We start from the raw sequence: 22271 nt of genomic DNA on the forward strand, positions 1-22271 counted from the left end.
AAAAAAAAAGCATATTTAAAGACTATTTCAGCAGCACGCTTTGTGGTCCCAAAGGACTTTTGTAAAAAGATAATTGTATTTCAATTAAGTATTACAAATAATTGGAAAATACATTTTCATAAAGCGAGAATGCCTGCAAGTTTGCCTGTAACACTACCCAGACCAGTTGTGACAATGACCTTTTAGTCTCTTCAGACACAATTGCTGTACAGAAGCAAGCTGTACTGGAGCTTAAGTTCAGCTAATGAACATATACATGAGGAACTCTTTTTGATTTTTATTTTTATGGTTACTGTTTGTATGGCTGTATGATATATACCACTGTATAATAGACAAAATGAGCTCCTAAGTTATCTTGGTATATCGTAAACGGGCAATTCCTGCAGTAGACCTTCCAGGGATATTAGCTGTGTCACATGGGGAAGTGGTAAATGTCTGAATGCACTGATTTAGCAATTATTCACATTTTGTTTCCTCTGCAGGAAAACAGCTCACAGCTGACTGCAGTATTCTAATTAACAATGCCTCAGCACAGCAGCTATTTAAGATACTTTATTCCATGTCTTTACGAGAGCTCTGAGGTTAAGATCAGTCCTCTGTTCCCTTGTTAGAGGAGGGACTAATAGTGAATTTGCTGGCATGGAGCTAGAGATCTGGTCCAGCCTACTGAAATGAATCTTTTTCTGTGTCTACACTAGCAAGGGAAGAGCTAACAAAGAAATGCTGTGATCTTCAAGGAAACATTTGATCTTTTTGTAAGTACCTTTACATTTGGCAAATATTAACCCATTACTGTTAGCAATGTGTGGAATAAGTTACAAGCGTTTTACTGAAGAAACGTGGTTACTGGCAGAATCTTAACCTGTGGAATCGGTGTTGTTCTACTACAAATTCAAACTACTATAGAACACCTTGATTTTGGGAAAAAGACTAGTAGAAGTACTACTCCTTATTATTTGCTAACTTTCCTTTTGACACCCATCTTCAACACTTTCAAAATAAGATTTCATTCCAGCTGTGTAGAGCCATTGAAATAGTAAACTAATTGAGACACTTTCAGCATCCTGCGAAAGGTATTAGAAATTTGCTGCTGAGCTGTGGAGATTACAAACTTAATCCCTCTAGCATTCTTCATCTTCATTCTATTGTTTAGCATCTGTTCGCAGTGAGAAATTCAACCATGTCTCAGGTATCTCTTTGTCTTTTGGCTGTTTTGCAGCAGGGAAATTACAGGTTTTGAGGCTTTTTCTAGGGCTGCCTGCTTGCACTCATTAGATAGGCCACTTTAAAAGCATAGCAGTTAACACAGCCTTTCAGTCCTGTACTGTCATTGTTTTCTTGAGGGACACTGGTAAATGCCTTTCAGAGTTCACCTAGGCAATCTGCCTACAGAAGTAAACGATGTCTGTGCAGGTGACTTTCTGAAACTCTTCCACCTCTGGCTTTCACTGCAGACTGCTGTAAAGTTCCCTGGAGTATAGCAGTGTGTGGCGGTTTTGTGAAAAACCGAATGTTCGATTCGCCCAGTGATGAAGCACAATGGTAAATAGCCCCATTATCTTCTCCTTCCAGAAATTATTCTCTGGGTCATGAATTCAGTACAGCAGAAATTGTGAAAATATAGGAAAAACTTTAAATAACTTTATTTTTAAAAATGTATTTATTTACATGCTGAATCTGTACAATATGCAATTAAAAATCTGTATATGATTTTAAAAGTAGTCCTGTACAGTATGGCTTTACACACCAACAGGCTAGCTCTCAGAGTAGCCTGTTTGGCATTGCAAGGGTACAATGATGCATTCTTTCATAGACCAGTACGTAAGGCTAGTTGTCCAGGAAAAAAACAAAAAACTGCAGTACCATGCCTTAGGAGGACTAAAGCAGTGAGGTTAAAGGCATGAAAGTCTTCAAGTGGTGGTGAAATCACACCAGAAGTCCTTAGGTTTGGTTTTCTTGTTTTGTTTTAATGCATATGATTAAGTTATGTAGTCTCTTATGAGACATGACATACTTGCTTCACTTTCTGAATTCTTCTAAAATTTAAGCACCAGAACACTACTGTCCTGTGGTCAGAGGTAAATGCTTTGCAAAGGATAGTCCTTTATTTGAGGCAGCTGTACAAAATACTGAGTTAGACTGTCAAATATGACATATCAGTCTCTTCCACAGTATAACCATGCAGAAGCTTTTAACTACTGTTATTTCCATTTTAAACAGAAAACATTTCAGGGCTGTATGATCTTGTTAAGCCGCTTATCTATAGAAGCATTCACACCCTTGCTCTGTGAACAATTATAATGGCAAACTTAGGACTGATCAAATCCCCCAAATGGGAGAAAAATACTAACTTTTATATTAAGGTCTGTCATTCACTGCATGCTGTTTGGTTATACAATCACAGTCTGGACTTCCACCTCCCCCTCCTGGGAGGCGATCACAAACTCTCCTGCATGTTCCATTATTTCAATGTCCTCAGATGCAACCATTGTCACCGTTGCTTCTTCTGTCTCAATACTTCCTTCCGTGGTCAGCACTGCTCCTTCTCCGATGGCAGAAGCCAGTGTCATAGCGACCTGCTCAGTGAGACTTTCGGGGGTCGCTATGGTGATTGTGTCTGCAGCATCTGTGGTTACTTCAGAGTTTTCTGCCACTGTAACATTCTGTACAATGATCTGGTGACCAGAGTTTGCTTGATTTACTATTTGTTGCACAACCTTCATAATGTGGCTGTCAACCTGCATTCAGAGAAAAGAGGCCAGGTTATTTCATGATTTGTTGTAATGTGTTAAAAGTACAGAAAATTATCATAGGTAGAAACACTGTCTGATGACAAACAGTGCAGTAAAAGCAGCAGCATTTTAATTCTAACTTAGTCCAGCCGTTCACTGACGTTCTCATTATCACCCTGAGAACAGGACGTTCCTAGAACATGTTGCGTCTCATGTCACTTAAGATGTTTGTCAAACTACTGTTTATAGGCAAATCTTGACGGTGCATACCCAGACTTCAAACTCGAACTACAATGCGAGAGACTAGCCAGCCTCTGATTTTGCAACGACCATAACAATTTCTAGCATTCAGGAGTTCCGTAAGAGAATCATTTCCCAAAGGCTGAAGTGTTAATGTACGATTCTATTTACCCAGCAGGTATGCTCTTGTGCATTAAAGCTATGCAAGTTACTAGCCGCCACTGCTGAGAGGAAATGGGGTCAGACCTTTGGTAAAATCCAATATGGCCAGTATTATGTTTTTACAGACAGGTCCACTAAAAGCAATTCGTTTCATCTACAGAGAGATCCCAAAAAGAGTAGTTTGTGTGTCTGCTTTACCTCATGTCTTGTTCCCTCTATTATTTCAGTAGCTTCACTGGTCTCCATGTCTTCAGTAGCAGTCTTAAAATACAAAATATGATTCCTTTTTTAGGTTATAAAAAAATCTTTTACTTCCAAGATGTAAGGCAGTAAAATCTGCCAAAGTCTTCCTGTTTTCCCCCTCCATGATGCAGTAACTTCTCTGAAGAGAGCAACTCCCTGAAATTCCCTCCAAATCCCATTATCAGGATCTACTTAAAAGTAACGCAAAGTGCTCACAAATAGCTGAAAGAACATCCTCTCTCTGCCAGACCTTGCCAACTGCCAGATTCTTCTCACGGTGGTAGCAGCCCCAATGTTTACTATGGCAGTACTAAAGGGACTCAACAAATGGGCTGTGTTATCCTGCACAGATAGGAGCGGGCTGTATGTCACAGAGAGGGAAGAAGCAAAACGCATCACTCAGTTGCTTCTGGCAGCCACAGCCAGTTAAGAACAACTGAGTTTGTTTTGTCCAAAACAAGCTAAACAGAGACAGGAGAAAATGCTAGGTAAAAGGTGAGGGAAAGTTGAAGCAAGTGTCTGAGGGCAGAAAAATCCAGAAGAGTCTGAAGTTTTCAGTGTCTGAACTTTCTGATTAATTGCTGTCAGTTTTCCCTACGCTCATTTTCCTGCCTCAGTTACATGCAGACTTCAGGAAGGAGAGGAAGTAAGCTTCAGGTGGTCTCTTTCTGAACAAGATTACTCCTACTTTTTTCTAGTATCACACAGGCAGGGATAGCACTAGCTAGATCTTATTTTACCTTTTCCAAGAAGTCCAGGTGAGGAATATGCACACCTGTGCAGCTTTTAATTGCCAAAATACTATGCTAAGTTCAGAACACCACAACTCTCTGCCCTACTTCTTACCTCGATGATGTATTCCTGCGTGTCTGCCACCACTGAAGAAAATTCTACCAAAACAGTATGAGGATCTTCAGAAATGACTGTTGCAGCTAAGTTGTCAGCTGACTGACTCTCCTCAGACACCATCACTTCTTCGACCTCCTTCAAAGCAAGCAGGCAGCCACCTGAATGGTATTCCAAAAATGCCAGAAAAACAAGATTTTTTTTCTAACCAAATCAGAAATCAGGAGTACCTGTCAAATACTATGCAGCGCTAATGAGATCCCCTTAACAGAACGTCTAACTGCTGGTCAGCTGACAGTGGCAACAGTCTCTCTAGTCCTACCAAGACAGGCCAAGTAATGGTCTAGACAGGCCCATGCTACACCAGACAAAGAATTGAGCCTCAAGTAGAGCAACTGTACAGTGCAATTTGAAGAAATACAAATTCAAATGTGAAAGCCATGCAGGACTTCAAAAGCCATATGTAAAAAACATACAATAGATTTAAGAGTTAAGTAGTATCTTAATTTTTGCTGTATCCATATATACTCAGGAAATTCCCCCCCCCCCCCCCCAGTAAACATGTATGGTTTTTTACAACCTCAGTACATCATTATCACTACCTAAAGAAGTTTGAAAATCCATGCTTGCAAGCTAAACAAGAGCAGCAACTCCAGTGCCACTAATCTGATCAGACGGTATTATCTGTAAGTACTTAGTGCACTTAAGATATCTTCCTGGCAAAACGTTATTTCATGTTTTTACAGGATTTCATATGAAAAAGTAAGTATTAATTTAACATCCAAAAAAAAGACCGGTTTAACCATAGCAGTTATGTGCTAAAACCTAAGTTTTGCTGAGTCTTCTCACCTCTTCCCCAACACAGAAATCAAGCTCCTTCTGGCATTACTTTCTAAAAACGTTCATTTTCTCCCTCTTTGTTTATAGCCTTGGAATAGAACCATTTCCAGATTCAGGGCAGAGACGTTGGTACAATATAGGGTGGGTCTCCCCTTGCTTAGGGCAGCAGCTATGTTTCAGAGGGCACTTAAGGCAGAGTTTGGAGCAGAGAATCCACAGTGCTCCTGCGATTACATTCTTTATAGAAATTCTGTTTTGGTTATCTTCCTCTTTATTTAGATTATCCAGCTTTTATATTAGAACTGGTCTACAGAAACTTGTTCCGCATGATTTTTGGTCAGAAGTGCCACATCAGAAATACTCATTAATGTAGATTTAAAAAAAAAAAAGAAGAAGAAAAAAACGCATCTCCTCTTCTGATGTAACTGAGATGCAGGTAAACAAATGGCCATGGATGAAGGTCATTAGACCCTTTCTAAACATCTAACACCACACTAAAAAAATCATTACCAGTCAGCCAAAAAGCACTCGTGCAAACCAAATCATAAAAGAACACACACACACACCCCACCATGCCTATGCAGACACACTCTGCCGTATCTCACCTTTGGTCTTTAAGTGCCTGTTGAGAGTGCCATGCTCTGCAAACCCTCGTCCACATTTGTAGCACTTAAAAGGCTTTTCACCCGTGTGATGGCGGATGTGACGGACCAGTGAGCCCTTTTCCCGAAAGCCCCGACTGCAATACTGACATACGTAAGGCTTATCCTCCAAATGCGTGCGAAAGTGAACTTGCTGGGCGTTCTGTACAAAGAGATACAGATAGAAGAGCAGCTAAAAGGAATGACAAACTCAGACAAGCAGTATTTTAGCTTCCAATGTAACAGTCGATATCTTTGAGGACTACTTCTTATCCACCACATGATAAAGATGTGTTTGCATTATGCTTATGTAAATTTTTCATACATGAAGGAACAGTTTTCTCTGCCTCTTTTCTTCACTAAAAGAAACGCACCTTCTGGAGCTTCTGCCCTTATCAAAGGCAAGTGAACTGGGGCATTTATTCTTTCAATAGCAAAGCCTGCCAACTTCTCCCAAACTCGGCTCTGAAAAGGAAAAGTCTGAAGGGAAGCCCGTTTTGAAAGAGGCACACCTTTGTCTTGTAACGCTTGCCACACTTTGGACAGGAATACGGCCGTTCATCGGAATGTACCCTTCGATGCCCCTTCACATGGGCAATGGTCTTGTAGAGCTTGCCACACTCTCCGCAGCGGAAGCGCCGTTCGTTCACGTGTACTTCTTGATGCTTTTTTAACAGATAGCCTTTTGTGAACTCTTTGCCACACTCCTCACACTTAAAAGGCTTGTAATCTAGAGAGAAAAGGCACGTGGTTGATACAGGACAGACAGCAGCATCACAGCAAGAAAATTCCGTGTCGTTGCTGCACCCAAACGGCACCACTCAGTGTCAGAGGAACTGAAATATCCTGTCACTATGCAGTAAGAAAACAAAGCGCTTTTACCCACCAGCAGCAGTAGCTCAGGTCAAAATTATCAGGCTAATAGAAATGGTACTGTTATTCACTTCAGGTCTTATAGGAAGCAAAGCTTGTCTTAAGCCCGTTTCTGGTGTTGCTGTCTGTAAAGATCAAAGCTAGCTGATGGCTGAAGAGGTCACAGAGGCCCTTCTCTCAACACAAGCAGAAGGCAGGGAAAAAGCTTATCCCTTTGCCAGCTGCGTTGCCCTCTTGTGCAGTTAAGCCCTTTCCAAATGAATATCCAGTATATGCCAGGAGAACAAAATTCTTGCAGAATTCTAACCTGGAGAAGGAGGAAAGCGATGTTTTCAGTTGAGCGTATGGCCTTTGTCCCATTCAAAACCAAATCCAACCGAACATTGCTCTTCTGGCCTTTAGTGCCTTTCAAAGAGCTGTTCCAGCCTATCAGCATGTTCTGTCTTACTACCCTTGTTATGGGCCCCTCCTCAAAACTTTACTTCTAGGAATGCAACATTCACTCCATGGAACCATCTTTATATTTCCTCTATATTTTCCTTCCTTTATATTTCCCTCTAGCTTAACAAAAGTTAACTGCTCTAACCTTTACAACATTTGTGTGTTAAACATCAACTGAATTTGCATGGCTGAAGTACTCCTTGTGAAGGCAAAGAATTTGAAACAAAAGCAAGCTGTACTACCTTTCAGACCATAGTAAAATAAAGTGAATTTGAGACAACAGCATATGTAGTAGAACCTTACCTAAGTGTCCTTTGATGTGTGTTTCAAGGGAAGTAGCTTCACTGAAGGCTTCACGACAGTGAGGGCAAACATAACTTTTGCATCCATTTGTTCTTTCGATATCTGTCTATTGGGGAGGGGGAAAAAAAAAAAAAGTACAACGTAAGTGGGTTTTTTTTTTTGTTTAACTGATGTGCTGCTAACCAAATTCCCATTAAATACACCAGTTTAGACAAGAAAGCAATCTATATTGTTATCAGACAGGAGAGAGAGCACTAACACCATACTCGCAGCATGCTTGAAAAACTTAACTCTAAAAATCACCTTATCCTTGACAGAAAGGCACAAGCACAGGGAGAGATGCACTGAGATTAACATGCAGCAGGGTGATCAGGCTAATGCTGCTCTTCACAACCAAGCGCAGGCACAGAAGATAAAAAAAAGTTAACCTATTTACATAGCGAAGGACAAACATACAGACTCTGGTTGTTCTATTTCAACACACTGTTCCCCACATGGCTCCTCTTCTGCTTCCATCACTTCATTGTCTAGTTCTTCTGTAGCAGCTACAGCAGGTTCATCTGGCTTTTGCATTTCTTCCACAGCGACTCTCTCTATCACAATTCCAGAATTCCTCATGGCCTGCCTCAGCAGATTCTCACTGTTCACTTCCCCTTCACACGGCAGCTCCTCAGGATGCGGTGGCTAAAGGAATAAACGGTCCAATGGTAAGTAGGTACAGCAAATCCAAAGTTAGCCTTTCTGTTACGACTGTAATTATTACCAAGGTGACCAATACTGTGATACAGGGTAAGAGCGACAAGGTAATAAGCCTGGACGGGCAAGGAAGACAAAGCGAATCTATAGTCTGAAAACATACAGCTCAAGGGAGGAGCCTTTGCTCCTACCGTAGAGTCTTGTATAAGGGCCTGGTCAACAAAAACACCCTCTCAACTTGTACGTTATCCAGTATGTGGTGGAAAACCTTATGCATCCCCCTGCACGCTATACACATACTGCTAAGTCTCGTTATCAACAGATTGCCAGACAAGGTCAGAGCAGTTTGCCTTCTTGGTTTTCTGATGAAAAAAGGAAGCTATTTAACCATTTATTTCCAGCACACATTTATTCTCAGCACCTAAGAAAGTGTTGTTTATGAGACAAAATACTTTAAAATATGTCTTTGCATAAAACGCATGAAGGGTGTTCAAGAAAAATAGCACTTACATCTTGGTCCAGAGATTTTGCATCAACAACAGGAAGTTCCTGCATTTGGACATGAACTTCATGAAGAACATTGCCTTTTGCATCTGTCACTAGATGAATCACAGGTGAGGTCTCAATGGATTCACTCGCGATTGATGAAACTGTGTCTGTGTTTGAACTACAGGATTCTTGAAGAAAAACAGCAGAATGAATCATTTGGCTTACTTCCAACCCCTCATCAATTTGCTGTGCCCTACAAAAACGTGTCTTGGAATATGAACGTGGCAGTAACGATTGCTCTCTGCTTCTACAGAGCATACCTCTTCTCATGCATTATTCTACGCAGTGACACATTTCATTTTCTAATTCAGTTTCACGTGATCCAAAAAGAAAAAAACAAAACAAAACACCAGTTGCTTGTTAAAACCCATCTTTGTACCAGAACCTCAAAAATTCTTCAATGTCTATGCCTGGGTACATGCACTTCAAGTGAACAGTTTAGGTCTGTATACAAAAATGACTTTTTCTATATGAAAGATATAAACTGAACACCGTAGCGATTTTTTTTTTCTTAAACCAAAAAGAGTTTATAGCTGTAGTGCCAGCAGCTCACTTGGCTTTATCAGACACAAGGCATGTATTTACATCATCACTGACCTGCTGGCAAATCATCTTTATTGACTACTATTTCTTTGTTCATGTTGAAGCGAATTTTCTCAGTGCAAGGTGTCAGAGATTTCAGATGCCGAGTCAAAGCTCCTGATTCCCTGAAGCTTTTCCCACATTTCTTGCATTTGTAAGGTCGTTCATCTGGAAATGGCAAGAATCAAAACAACAGTATCAAATTAACTGTAACTGGTATTGGTTCTGCATCGTGGACTTCTAGAAGAACACTGTCCAGCTTTTTGCAGCAAGTTGACTACGCTTAGCCCGCAGCCTCGTATTACCTCCCAGCACCCCACACATCAAGGCGTTTGATGTTCTCAGCTCAGCAAAAGAGGGAAAGCAGCAGCATATTCCACTCTATAGCAAGCGGAGGAACCCCACAGTGTGCATTCCAGCAATAAGGAGCTCTTATTTCGGGGTGCTGTCTTACCAGTGTGACGCCGATGGTGTCGAATCAGAGACCCTTTTGTTCTAAAGGAAGTTCCACAGAGTTTACATTCATAGTCCTTTCTGCTGCTGTGAGTGATCATGTGAGCTTTGAGGATGCTGGCCTAGCATTTAAAAGATGTTCCAAATAGTTAAGGAGTTAACATTTCAACCATAAAATATAAATACTCTTTTTGAAGTCAGACCTTTACTTCTGAAAGCACAGCACACACTAGAACAATACACCTTTTATCAAGTCCTGAGATACCTCAGCGTACGGCTACCCTGAACAACTTGCTAAACAGAACACAGTAAAAGTTGCACTTACCGTTTTAAATGTCTTCTGGCACAATTCACATACGTATCGCCCTTCTTTATTAACCAGAAGCTTAACCTTTATCAGTTCTGTGGAAATATCCTGCTCCTGATCATCAGGATTGCCTTGGTCTTCAGTGACTTCCCCATCAACACTACCATTTGGGTTTTCAAAAACATGGTCTCCTGCAACAATGACTTCTTTTATGTGCCCACTGCCTGGGAAAAGGATACGGAGACAGTTATGTTCTTTACAGAAGACAGCAGACAGCTTTGCATAGCTGGATCAACTTATTGTTTCAGGATTTCATGCACTAGGAAGGAGAAAGAGGTACTTCAAAACTGGAACACAGTTCTTTATCAAGTTCTCAGTATTATAATGAAAATATTAAAATGGACACTTCTGGAACGGAGATTTAAATCTAAGCTGTGTTAAATCTCAGCTAGGTGAGAATTACAGAGGTGGCCTGAGAAAGCTTTTCTGCTGCATTTTTAAGATAACGTATAAGTCCCCACTATATAGCATTTTAGCTACCCAATTACAACACAAATCAAACACAAAAGGACAAATGGACGAGTAAACACATTACTAAAACAGCTGGAATATAAAAGCAAGTACCTCGAAACTTACCTACTATAGCTGATGCATTACTGATTTCCTCTGCGATTGAAGATGCTTCAACAACTATATGAGCAACAGTTATAGACTCCTCAACAGAAGGAACGACCTGTTGTAACAGATAATGTTTTAGCAGAAGAGGTTTTTTTTTTTTTTTTAAATATCACGTTATTTTCCTAACTCCTGTAACCCAAGAGATCGTTGCATCCTAATTATTTTGAGCCACAGCTTGGGGAGAAGCCTGCCGTCACCTTTTGTACTTCTTGGTTGAGAAGACCCGCCGAGGCAGCAGCAAGGGCTTCTGGAGCACGCTGGCAGATCTTTTGCAGCTTGTGCTGAACAAATTCCTCCAAGGAGGTGAACTCCGACTGGCAGCGACCGCATTTGTGGACATCATCTTCGTCTGCAATTTGAAACGAAGTCATTAGCTTCGGAAAGAACACGGGGCGAATCCAGGACAAGACTTTACGCCGAAAACTTTTATTTCCCTGCTGGTTCCGGTAAGCCCGCAGGCGAGGAAGAAAAGGGCTGGGAGCGCGGGGGGCTCCCAGGGTTTTCTGGAGAGGGGTACGGGCGGCTACCGCGGGCCACTGCCGGTACGGCCTGGAAACGGGCGGGCGGGGAGGAGGAGGCCCGGCCGCCACCCCCAAAACCAGCCGAGCCCGGGGGGGAGGGGGGGGCTCCGGGACCCCGGCCGCCGCCCCGGCTTCCCCGGGCGCGGCCGCCCCGCCCCGTCCCGTCCCGCCGTTACCTTCCTCGCCGAAGGGCGCCGGGAGGCTGAGGAAGGCGGCGGGGCCGGCGGGGGCCGCGGCGGGGCCGGAGCCCGCGGCCGCCGCCACCTCCCGCGCCTCGGCCGCGGCTGCCGTAAGCCCCGCCGGCCCCGCGCTCGTTGCCATCGCGGCCTCCATGTCGCAACGAGCCGCACCGCCAAGATGGCGGCTTTACGGCCGTGTCGTCATAACAACAGGCCCGCGGGACCGGCCGCCTCAAGGGCTCGGCGGGAAACGGCGCCCCGGCGCGGAGGTTCCGGCCGCGCTCGGCGGTGCCCGGCGCCGCTCGACGCCGCAGGTTCGCGTTCTCCCGCCACCTCCCCCCCCTCCCGGCGACCTTCGACCCGCCCGCGCCCCCGCGGGGCCCCCACACGAGCCCGGGAGCGGGCGGGGCTCGCCCCTAGATGGCCCAATGGGTTGCCGCGCAGCGCCCGGGGGCCGGCGCGCTGGCTGGCCAATGGCGGCGGGCGGAGGGCGGGCCCGCGAAGCGGGCGGCCCAATGAGAGCGGGGGAGAGCCTGGCGGCCCCGCCCCTTGCCGGCGGCCGGGGGAGCGGCACGAGCCGCCGGCTGGCCGGCGCTGCGGCGAGGAGGGGCGGGGCTGGGCCCCTGGGGCCGCCAATGGGGGCGCGGGCGGCGCGCGGCGGGCGGCCAATGGCGACTCGCAGGGGGCGGGCGCGCGGGCGGACGGCCAATAGGGGCGCGAGCGGCGCGCGGCGAGCGGCCAATAGTGGCGCACTGGAGGGCGGGCGCGCGGGCGGTCATGGCGGCGGCGGCGGCGGGCGGCAGGCGGTGCCGGCGGCTGGAGGGCGAGGCGGCGCGGGCCGCGCTGGGCGCCGCCGAGGCGCTGCTCTTCGACTGCGACGGCGTGCTGTGGCGCGGCGAGGCGGCCGTGGCGGGGGCGGCGGCGGCGCTGGGCCGGCTGGCGGCGGCGGGCAAGCGGCTCTGCTACGTGACCAACAACAGCAGCCGCACGCGCGGCGCCTACACCGAGAAGCTGCGGCGCCTCGGCTTCCCGCCCGCCGAGCCGCGCCACGTCTTCGGCTCGGCCTACTGCGCCGCCCGCTACCTGCGCCAGGCCCTGCCGCCCGGCGCCGCCGCCTACGTGCTGGGCAGCGCCGCCCTGGGCGCCGAGCTGGAGGCGGCCGGCGTGCCGCACCTGGGCCCCGGGCCCGCCGCCCTGCCCGGCCCCGCGCCCGCCGACTGGGCCCAGGCGCCGCTCGACCCGGCCGTGCGCGCCGTCCTCGTCGGTTTCGACGAGCACTTCAGCTACGCCAAGCTGTGCCTGGCGCTGCGCTACCTGCAGCGCGGCGGCGCCGCCTGCCTGCTCGTCGGCACCAACCGCGACCACCGCCTGCCGCTCGAGGGCGGCGCCGCCATCCCCGGTGCGTCCCGGGGTGGGGGGGGTGGGGGGGAGCGGGCCCGGCTCTCCCGGGCCGTACAAATCGCGCACCCTTGGCGAGGCCGCCGCGGGGTCCCCTTCCCCCCCCCACGCCCCGCTCCCCGGGAGCGGCCTCCAGCCTTCTTCCCTGGGCAGGCGGTTCCTTTTGAGAGCCGGCGGCCGCCTGGCAGGTTCTGCCCCGCGTGCTGCCGGTGAAGTCCTTCCCCTGCACCTAGCTGAGGCTTTGTGTTCCCGAGATACCCTGCGGTGTCGCTCTGCCTCGTCGGAGAGTCCGCTGCCGTCTCTAATCGATGCTTTTCTACCCTGTCTCTAGGGACTGGCTGTCTGGTAAAAGCAGTGGAGACGGCGGCGGAGCGCGAGGCGTTTATCGTAGGCAAGCCCAACCGGTACATGTTCGATTGCGTGGTCAGTGAGTTCAACATTGATCCTGCTCGTACCATCATGGTGGGAGATCGACTGGACACGGATATCCTCATGGGCAACAACTGCGGCCTCACGACGCTGCTGACTCTCACGGGAGTCACTACGCTGGAAGAAGTGAAAGGTCACCAGGAGAGTGACTGTCCTGCCAGGCAAAGCCTGGTTCCCGATTACTATGTTGATAGTATAGCTGACCTTCTTCCAGCACTGGGGGATTAAAATAGCAAAACCCTTACAGCCTTTGAAGCGGTACCCTGATGCGGGCCCTAATTAATCACCTTGTGACAGTAATGTGCTCAGTATACCACCAGAAATTGGCAACCCTTAGCTTTTTAACCTTTCTGTCCTCTCTGTATGATTTTTGTTTACATCTTGGTGTTCTAAAATGCACTTTGAAATGAAGAGGGCATTATGGTGTTACTCAAGTCTTCTGTTATTGTAACTAATACATATATCTAAACGTGTGTGATACTAGATGTTATTGTCTTCTAGACTGAGTTGAGGAAAGTAGAGCAGAGTGATCTGAGGAAAGGAACCCAACAACTTGTAGTATGTCCTCTCATGGACAGGCTGTAACTCAGTCTTGTTTATTCAGGGAAATAACTCTTTGAGCGTGTAGTTACTCAGTGGCTGTGTTTGGAAACGCTTGCAGTGGCTGATGTAACTAGAATTTGGCCTTAGGTTGTTTTTTTCAGATAGGGTCCCATTCTAGCAGTGCAGCCCGTTGCAGGTGCGACTTCAGGTCAAAGAAACTTAAATCGGTCTCCTTTATTTGACCATAAAAATTGCACTTGTGATGCAGATTAGAATGATTCCACATGCAAAATGCGGATGGCATCTTCTGTATACTGTATTTGTCCAAGTATTGGATGTATTTGTAAAGTACACGTACATACAAGAACTATCCTGATCCTAAATATATATCAGAATATATTTAAAATATAAACTTAAGTATAATATATGATAATATATCTTGCTTCCCAAAAGGGAGGATAAGAGGAATGTACTTCACTGATCACTATAGGTTTAATTCTTGTAAGCTTTTGCATTTGGTAATGCAGAAAGTATGTAATCACATAGGACGGTCATGCACTAATACTGCTTCCCAGAAATATCTGGATTGATTAGACATCAAGTTAGTTCTAAATTTTCTTAGGCTTCCCTGCTGCCTCAGCGTCAAAATAATTGCTTGCCTTGGCTTTATTGGTAGGATAGGAATTGGGGCTCAGTCTACAAGGGATGAATATAATACACAGTGCTGCTTCTCACCGAAGTAAGCCTGTACTGCTCAAGTATGATAACAGCACAGTGCTTCCTTTAAATACCTGCTTGTAACTTCTTCCTTGTGTGTCTGATGTCGGGGCCTGGCAACAGTCACTTGTCCGAAAAAAGAGTGCCTGCTCAGGTGATTATTTTATTTTCCTCTTTAGATAGGTTTTGAGTGATGCGCAGCTCAGGCTATGGGATAGATTTTTATGCTGGCTGAATTGAAGGCCATAGTTCAAAGCTTTTGTATTATGAAATTAAGTGAAAAGTTAAATATGCAAATACTGTATTGTTACTCCATAGATTCCACTACAGGCAATTTAAATTCAAACACTGACCTTTCTTCCTCTCCCATTGTTTAGCTGAATAGCTCTAGTAGTGTGTTCGATGCCATTTCCTCCCACTCAGACACCAGAAATAAGTAAACTTGCCACCTTGTTTGTATAGCAATAACTGCAGTTTGTAATGTCTTTCAGTGTTACCAGAATACTATCTGGATCTTGTAAAAGACTGTTCATTTGTAACTCAGAGTTGTGTAAGGAAGCATGAGTAGTATCTTTCCTATTTGTGTCTCCACCTAGGCGGCTTGCGGAAGTCACAGAGAAATACTTACCAGATAGGACTTTTACTTTACCTAAGGAACATAGAAATAGACAGTGCATTTGCTGCGGTTAGGGCTAACTTCGCAATGCATTCTTTGATTCACTTCCTGGATTTGGTGCTTATAATTTCAAAACATGTCAAGTAAAGGAGTAAATTCCAGGTGAGGTGGTCAGTCTTGTCGAAGCGGCACGTTCTCCCTGTTGAGAACTGTTCACTGTACGAGGGAACTGTTACCTCGATTCACTGTTCTCCACGTGTACCGAAATGTATTGGTGAAGGTGTCAGTTGTGCTTCAAAAGTCTCTGTATCAACTTCCCAGTCATTTTCGACCCTCTACTTGATTTCACATTAAACTTACAAACCTGCTTTCCCTTGCATTTTTCTTGTTTTGTAGTCTCTTGTGCATGTGTTTGGATGTAACTGTACTTTGTTGAAATTGTAGGAGGTAAGGATATAGCTTCAGTCTCTATCATCTTAGCTCCTCACATGCAATTTTACCAAAAAACAAAAACAAAACCCTGAAGTATATTTTCTCATTGTTGGTGCTTAAAACTGAGCTGGAATCTCAGGGTCATAGTCTCACTTCTTAAAGAGCGGTGTGCTTTCCCCTTCATACAAATGCTTCTGCAAACAACATTTTATAGATGTTTTTACTTAATTTTTGTGCCTTAGAATAAGCATAGTGCAAACTTAACTTCATAGAGCAAGAAAGTGCCTGATAGGTGGCTGCTGGGAAATCTCTAGAGGGAGAATATACTGTTCTTACATTACAGCTGGTTTTCCACGTTTGTTGTGTTAAGCCTCGCTGCAGCAGAAATCAGTGTGTAGATTACAGTGGAGGGTACTGCTCTGTGCTCCTCTCTAATGTCTCTGACTTTGCAGAAGTAAATCTGGTGGTTGGGCTGTTTCAACACTGCTGTTTCTTCAGAGCAGTGATAGTGTGGCATGCTGTCTCACGTTCTCCTTGTTAGTATTTTAAAGGAGTAAGAATGATGGCTGACCTTTGGCCACAGCATTCAATCATGTATTTGTTAGTAGAATCCAAGTAGTCCTAATATATTGAAATCACAGCTTATTACACAGTCTAAATTCATGTCCCGTAGAAGCAATGTACTGGAACACGATTGTGATTTTCCAGTTAACTAGGTTGCCTTTGTCTTACGGACAGAAACATGCAAGAGGTCCAGCGGGGAGAGAAGGGGAGTGCTAGTGCTTCAGTGACGTGAAACTCCAGAACGAGCTGCCTTCTTGGTTGAGTTTGATCAGTTTGTGGCCATGCTTGTTTGGAAAATGTCCAAAGGCTTAATCTTTCCCGGAGAGATACTGTATGAAGGAATTCTGTTGAACTTTGGCTTGCCTCCATTGGGTTGTATATCTGACTGGCAGATAATACAAAGCTCTTGCAGGGGCTCCTGGACTAACGAGGATAATTTTAAGGTCTGACTACCTGGGAACTGTGTTCCCTGGGAGGTAATGCTTGCCACTGAAAATGCGTGCTGATCTGAGTGCAACTGGTGTGACAATGACTGTATCACAGACCCTCTTTCCTGGGATCTGAACAAAGTGAGATCTGTAGGTGGAACACAAGCATGCCTGTAACAGCCAAGACTTGCGACGCACCAGTCTGCAGGATAAACAGTTGGCTTCAGCCCACAGAGCTCTGACAGCACTAAGTTCATGTTGAAATGTAGAAATAACTGATGACAAGGGCAGGCTGCCACTTTTTCCTATTCATTTTATCTCTTAATGAGACTTACCCAATCCCACTATAAGCCTGTGCCAGCAGGGAAGACATACACAAAGACTTCAGTTGTATGCCATCTAAATACCTCCAGCTGGCTCAGATGGTAAGCAGGAAGAGCGTTTTTATTACCAATGACAGCATCTCTCTACAACCTTGGGTTTTACCCCTCCCTTTCTTTCCCCTCTCCCAGGTCGCAGCTCTAAGGTTTCACCTTCCACGCCGGTCTGAGTTGAGGAGCACCTGATTGGGAGGTTCCTGTGACTGTAAGGGACACGTATTTAGGTTTCCCAGGTGCGTACTTAGGCTTCCCAGGCACGTTTGGAGTTGAAGATCATGCACAGTCTGTATATTGTCAGGAGACAGAGCTGCAGGAGCAAGGTCCTTGTCTGAAGTGGAGGATGGAGGGTAGGAACAGCACTGGCAGTATCGTCTCTTCCGTGAGTATCTCTGGGCCCCTAGTTTGATATCACAGTCCTCACGCCGCACTTGCTTGATAACTATTCCTCTTTTTAAGGGGCTGAGCCCCTGCAGTTCCTCTGAGTCTTGGTAAGATTTTGCACACCACCTTTCCAGGGTCCATCGCCAACTTCAGCAATCCACGGTTCAGCTCCTTGTAAGGCAGCTGAGTCTCTCAGCTGGATTTTCATGTAAGTGTCCATACTTACGTGGCATAAAACGACTGCATAATGAAGCAGGCTGTCAGGGCAGCGCAGTCAAATGAGACATGCCAAAGAATCACAGCGTATGTGCTGCAATGCCAGTAGTGATGTGCGGGCACATGTGAAGTGCTCCGCAGGCCTCCAGACACCTGCCAGGAGACAGGACTTGCTGAATTTCTTTATCCGTTTATATTTCCCGCTTATATTTATATTTCCAGCTTCCCACCTGAGGGAATTTCACAAGCTATTGAAAATCTAACAATTATTGTAACATTTTGGTTCTATTGATGTTGAATCGATGAGCTTTCAGCTGCACACAGTTTTAACTTTGTTAATACTCGCTGCTTTTTTTGGTGGAATATATTTAGAAGTTGCACATTACCAAAAAAGATCTCTAAGTGACCAGCAGGTTGGCAGAGCCTGTTTATTGTTTGACTGCAGCAAACCTAACCGCCTGAAATTATTAGACTTCTCCATATGCTTTAGAGAATTGAGGAACAGACTTCTTTGTGTGTGTGTGTGCTGTACTGTTAGGATTATTGAAAGTGCATTCTTTCTGCTTTGTAGAAATGACTGTATGTGCCAATAACTTATATTCAATTGTTTCAGTATAAGAATTAAAGTGATTTTATATCAAGTTACTAGAAGCACAAACGTGACTGCCAAGCTTTTTTTACTTTGAGTAACAGCTTGTTTTGCATCAAGCAACAACTTTACCAAGAAAATAAAATATAAGCAAATTTATGGTGGGACAAGGAAGGAGGGTTGCCCCACACAGGACTGTTTCAAGTGCTGATGATTATTTTGGGGATTTCTGCTATAAAACAAAATAATTTCATTTGATGATAAAAGTGCAGCAGCAGCCCCCATTTATGCAGAGCTTATTCTAGCCTTTCCTCAAAGGTTTTGCAATGTCTGTGTGTTTCCTTGTCTGCATGAGGAAAACAGTCAGCTGGAGGAGTGCTTGTCGCTGGGATGTCAGAACTAAGATTCTGGTCACTGTGGGATAAAAGTGATGCTATTCCGGGATTGTTACTGTGTTGTGGCAGTTCTGCAGGTCCATTTCTATATTGGGACAACTCCAACAGTTTGCACGTAGTCCTGAGAATGCTCAAATGATTTCCTTCATGAATAACGTGCATTTTACAGCACAGAAGAATAAACAGCAAAAGTGTCAATTTTAACTCCTGTTCTTTCCTTATTCTGCCTTGGCTCCCAGGACAGGAGATTCCCAGCACAATTCAAAAATCTGTCCAGGACATTCTGGATCATCTTGTCCATTGCCTTGTTTTTTGCAGTTGTTGGCATCAGCATTGTGGGGATTCTCAGCTTCTCCCAGAGCTCTGCCCAGGTAAGGGATGCAGCTCCAGGCAGGAACATATCGTCCTGCCCACAGCCCTCATTTGTGTCAGAAACCCTTGCGTGGAGGGATGAATGGGCTGAGACTGGGCCTGGATTTGGCCTGGTCTCCCTCTCGTTCAAACGTGCAGGCAGCCTGCAGATCAGAGTTGCAGAAATTCCCCAGAGGCGCTGCACTCCAGGCAGCGACCGAGCAGCTGCTGCCTCACCCCTCCAGCATGTCTGCCGGAAACCATAGCTGAAATTAGAGGAACTTCAGTGCATCATTAGTAAATGCAGACATGAGCTGCTATTTTGCTAAGCAGGCAAGTTCCCATGCGTCATTGTGGCCTCCGGAGCAAGGGGGGAAGCGAGCAGCTGCTGAGCAGCGAGCTGCGGCTGGCTGGGAAGGCTGATCCAAGCGCCCTTTGGTGTGCCGCCGCGGCAGAGCCCCGCGAGCCCCGCTAGCCCTTTCACTAGCCAGCACCCAGCCCGTCACCAGGCAGGGTGAATGCCTGCGGTGTGAGGGCCCCCACGGCACGCGCTGAAACGCGGCTCAGCGTCTTAACGCTTCTATTCTGGGCATGTCGGTCCTTTTTCCTTCCCAGCTGCAGTTCGAGACTGGGTAGCCAGGGCTGCCCCAACCTGTCCCAGGACCCGCCGCCTGTGTACGCTCCTTTCCCCAGCCCTGAGCGACTGACAGGAGGCCGTCTGTGTCTCACAGATCTGCCCCCCTTCTTCAGTCAGAGCTTGCTCTGTCTGTTGCTAAATAATTCAGGCAAGCGGCATGGGCCAGCGAAGCGTCTGGGTCCGCAGGGACGTGGAAGGGGAGATGCTCACGGACCCTGAGCAGCTGACGGTGGGTGCTGCCCTCGCTCTGTTTGTGCTCAGCCTCTCTCGCAGGTCGTCCGGCTGACGCTGCAGGGTCAGCAAGACTCCCTGAGGAACCAGTCAGCCGTGGTGGACAAGTACAGGAGCACAGTGACTTACTACGTAACCTCGCAGAGCAACCGCACCACCATCGTGCTGTATGACAGCAAGAACGTAAGTGCCTGGGGGCAGTTACCTGTCTCGCTCGCACTGGGAGGGGAGTGGGCAAACAGAGCCCAAACTGCTGACGGAAGAGCTGCTGGGGTTTGAGCATGAAGGGCAGACCAGGAAAATGACCAGCGGCTGCTCCCTCATTTCTCCGTGCCACTAGTGCTGTACCAAGCCAGAGGATCCCACGGGGGATGAGCAGCCCCTGCCTGATCAGGAGGTGCTGTGCACTGAGCTAGGTGCAGCCACAATGGTTGCTGCTTTGTTAGAGGAAAATAACACAGGATGGAAGGAGGAAAGTCCGCGTTCGAGGTAGCTGGGTGCGCGCTGTCAGGTGCCTGTTCTGTCCCGCAGGGCTACGTGTGCTACAGACCCGCAGAGCAGCACGTGTGCTACCTGAGGAGGATGGACAACCGGGACCTCCAGAACGCGCAGCCCTCTCTCAACGCCTCCGAGCACGCAGTGAGCAGCTGCTGCGACTGTCCCCTGGGGTGGCTGGAGGGCAGGGGAGGACGGGTCGGGTCTGGTACTGAGCCCTGACTGGCTGAAGGCCCTTTTCTGGGTGGGTTTGTTTTTGCGGTGGCTGACTGAGGGCATGGGCTCTTCCACCCGGGGAGCAGCGGTGGCGACCGTCTGTTTTGCGTCGTTTCTTGCCCAGAAGCAGAGCTCTGCCTCTCGGTGCTGGGCTCCGAGCGAGCCAGCGGCGCTGCTCGGGGAGCACGTGGATGACTCCCAGTTTTACTGCTACTGCGTTTTCTGTGAGAAACAGCAGCAATGCCGGCTGGGGAAGGGACTGTGAATAGCAGGGCTTTTCTGGGACCTGGTCCCACTGTATTCTGTTACCTGCTCTCAAAATTCAGGGGACCTGAAACAAAGTGGGTTTTGTTAGCGGTTCACGGGGAGGTAAGCTGGGGTAAACCATGTATACAGACCCTCTGAACAAAACGCCAATAGATTCATGGGGCAGGGAGGGACAGATTCTGTTTCAAGACGACAGAGGACCCCATACTTTGGCCCCCTGCCAGCTGCTCTCGATTCCCTCAGGAGCTCCGTGGGCCTCCCTTGTCCTTGGCCCACTGCTCCCCGCCCAGCCAAGAAGCGATGAGCAGCGTTTAGCCGAGAGGAGAGTAGGAGCACGAGACCCATGAGACCATTTTACCCACATGGATGCAAGGAGAAGAAAGCATCTGCCAGGCCGTGAAGCTCGCTAACGAAAGTGAACGAGAGCGATGGTGCCAGGGGCATCACGGGTGGGAGGCGGCACTGAGGAGCCTCCGTTTAGTCTTGTTGAGCCCCAGTGACCGTGGGGCCCAAAAGCCACTGCTGTCTGTCACACCTCACGCGGGCTCTGCTGCTGTCCGTGGAGAAAGGGGCAGGACTGCCGCACGTCACGGCAGCTGCGAACGCGGGCAAATCTCTTCTCTTGGGAGACTCCTCCAGCCTCCGCGGCAGGCTGCTGGCGAGGGCCGGGCTGCGGGAGAAGGCTGCCCCTGCTCTGAGGCAGCCGCTCTTCGGGGGCCTTGGAAGCGAGAGCAGGACTGTGGGGCTGACGGGCAGCGTGGGCAGGAAGGACGCGTCTCGCGGGGACTTAACGGGGGGGCCTTTCTTCCAGGCTGATCAGCCGCTGCTGCCGACTAACCGAACCAAGTACTGCAGAGAGTTCCTGGGCATTTTGGCAGGGAAACAGGTGGATCCTAAAGGCTTGGGGGAGGCTGTCCAAACCCTGTGTGAACGGACACCCATCTTCTGGGTCAGGCAAGGGGAGGGTAAGTTGCACACGTCTCCCTTTGCAGAAGGGGGAAGCGCGGTTGTTTCTAGCGTGTCTCAGAGGAGCAGGCTCTGCTGCACAAAAGACATTTCAAGTCAGCGCGAGTGCTAGCATGCCAGTCCTGGGATGGGCTGCCAAGGCCTGGGACAGGTGACCTCTACTGCAAAAGCAACCCATTGTTCAGGGATCACTGAACTGCTGCCTTCTACTGACAACCTGCAGCGAGCGGCGGTGCTGCCTGGGGAAAGGCTCTGCAGCCCCTCCCCAAGCAACGCAGCGCACTTGCGCTGCGAACCACAACACGCCGCAGCCCCCTGCGATGCTCTCGGTTTGGTATTTGTCACCCTCACCAAAAGCAGCCCGCAGAACACTCCTTTTATTTTAGTGCAGCTCTAACAATGAGAAAAGTCGTTCCCTGAGGCTTTCCACTTGTTTGGCTCCCTAGGGAGTTACCTGCAGGACTGCGAAAGGCTTCCTCTCACCGTGTTCTGTCCTTGCTCATTCGGCAGGTCCGGGGAGACAGCGACTGATCTACCTTTGCATTGACATATGTTTTCCAAGCAACATTTGTGTCTCTATCTGCTTCTATTACCTCCCAGAGTAAGTCCTGCAGCCACAGATTGCCTCCTCATTGCTCTGCATACTTGAACTGGACTGCTGCAAAGCCTCTGATTTCAACAAGGAAGGGTAACGGCTACAATATCCCTTGAACACTTCCTGCTGATTTCATGCT

At 47.5% G+C, this 22271-nt stretch overlaps 3 protein-coding genes across 4 annotated transcripts; 2 read left to right on the forward strand and 1 right to left on the reverse strand.

The window, feature by feature from the left end:
* Positions 1-22: 22 nt before the first annotated feature.
* E4F1 (E4F transcription factor 1) lies at positions 23-11455 on the reverse strand. 2 transcript variants are annotated; one of them, XM_068908144.1, is made up of 14 exons: positions 11284-11455; positions 10784-10935; positions 10545-10641; positions 9927-10132; positions 9603-9723; positions 9164-9316; positions 8528-8694; positions 7778-8005; positions 7322-7427; positions 6217-6434; positions 5669-5867; positions 4224-4384; positions 3333-3395; positions 23-2738 (listed from the first exon to the last, which is right to left on the reverse strand). In XM_068908144.1, the coding sequence occupies exons 1-14, from the start codon at positions 11438-11440 to the stop codon at positions 2391-2393; spliced, it is 2376 nt and encodes a 791-aa protein (XP_068764245.1). In that variant the 5' UTR covers positions 11441-11455; the 3' UTR covers positions 23-2390. The 2 variants fall into 2 exon arrangements, with proteins under 2 accessions (XP_068764245.1, XP_068764244.1); XM_068908143.1 differs by having other exon boundaries at positions 9927-10128; positions 10541-10641.
* Positions 11456-12063: 608 nt separating this feature from the next.
* PGP (phosphoglycolate phosphatase) lies at positions 12064-15368 on the forward strand. The gene is made up of 2 exons (XM_068908174.1): positions 12064-12685; positions 13016-15368. Exons 1-2 carry the CDS (start codon positions 12064-12066, stop codon positions 13339-13341), a joined length of 948 nt encoding a protein of 315 aa, XP_068764275.1. The 3' UTR covers positions 13342-15368.
* Positions 15369-15503: 135 nt separating this feature from the next.
* Positions 15504-22186, forward strand: BRICD5 (BRICHOS domain containing 5). Its single transcript, XM_068908178.1, has 6 exons — positions 15504-17172; positions 18614-18745; positions 19624-19776; positions 20125-20232; positions 21383-21536; positions 22048-22186. Exons 1-6 carry the CDS (start codon positions 17134-17136, stop codon positions 22140-22142), a joined length of 681 nt encoding a protein of 226 aa, XP_068764279.1. The 5' UTR covers positions 15504-17133; the 3' UTR covers positions 22143-22186.
* Positions 22187-22271: the final 85 nt, after the last annotated feature.

Source organism: Struthio camelus, chromosome 15, assembly GCF_040807025.1.
Source record: "Struthio camelus isolate bStrCam1 chromosome 15, bStrCam1.hap1, whole genome shotgun sequence".
Classification (NCBI taxonomy): domain Eukaryota; kingdom Metazoa; phylum Chordata; class Aves; order Struthioniformes; family Struthionidae; genus Struthio; species Struthio camelus.

Excerpts from the sequence above, each read along its gene's own strand:
- BRICD5 (XM_068908178.1), top strand. The coding sequence starts at position 17,134 with ATGGAGGGTAGGAACAGCACTGGCAGTATCGTCTCTTCC. Across the intron at positions 19,777-20,124 it reads TGCTGTATGACAGCAAGAAC|GGCTACGTGTGCTACAGACC; the intron begins GTAAGTGCCTGG and ends TCTGTCCCGCAG. Across the intron at positions 21,537-22,047 it reads CTGGGTCAGGCAAGGGGAGG|GTCCGGGGAGACAGCGACTG; the intron begins GTAAGTTGCACA and ends CTCATTCGGCAG.
- PGP (XM_068908174.1), top strand. The coding sequence starts at position 12,064 with ATGGCGGCGGCGGCGGCGGGCGGCAGGCGGTGCCGGCGGCTGGAGGGC. Across the intron at positions 12,686-13,015 it reads GGGCGGCGCCGCCATCCCCG|GGACTGGCTGTCTGGTAAAA; the intron begins GTGCGTCCCGGG and ends CCCTGTCTCTAG.
- E4F1 (XM_068908144.1), bottom strand. The coding sequence starts at position 11,440 with ATGGAGGCCGCGATGGCAACGAGCGCGGGGCCGGCGGGGCTTACGGCA. Across the intron at positions 9,724-9,926 it reads GCCAGAAGACATTTAAAACG|GCCAGCATCCTCAAAGCTCA; the intron begins GTAAGTGCAACT and ends TTTAAATGCTAG. Across the intron at positions 2,739-3,332 it reads TAGAGGGAACAAGACATGAG|GTTGACAGCCACATTATGAA; the intron begins GTAAAGCAGACA and ends CTCTGAATGCAG.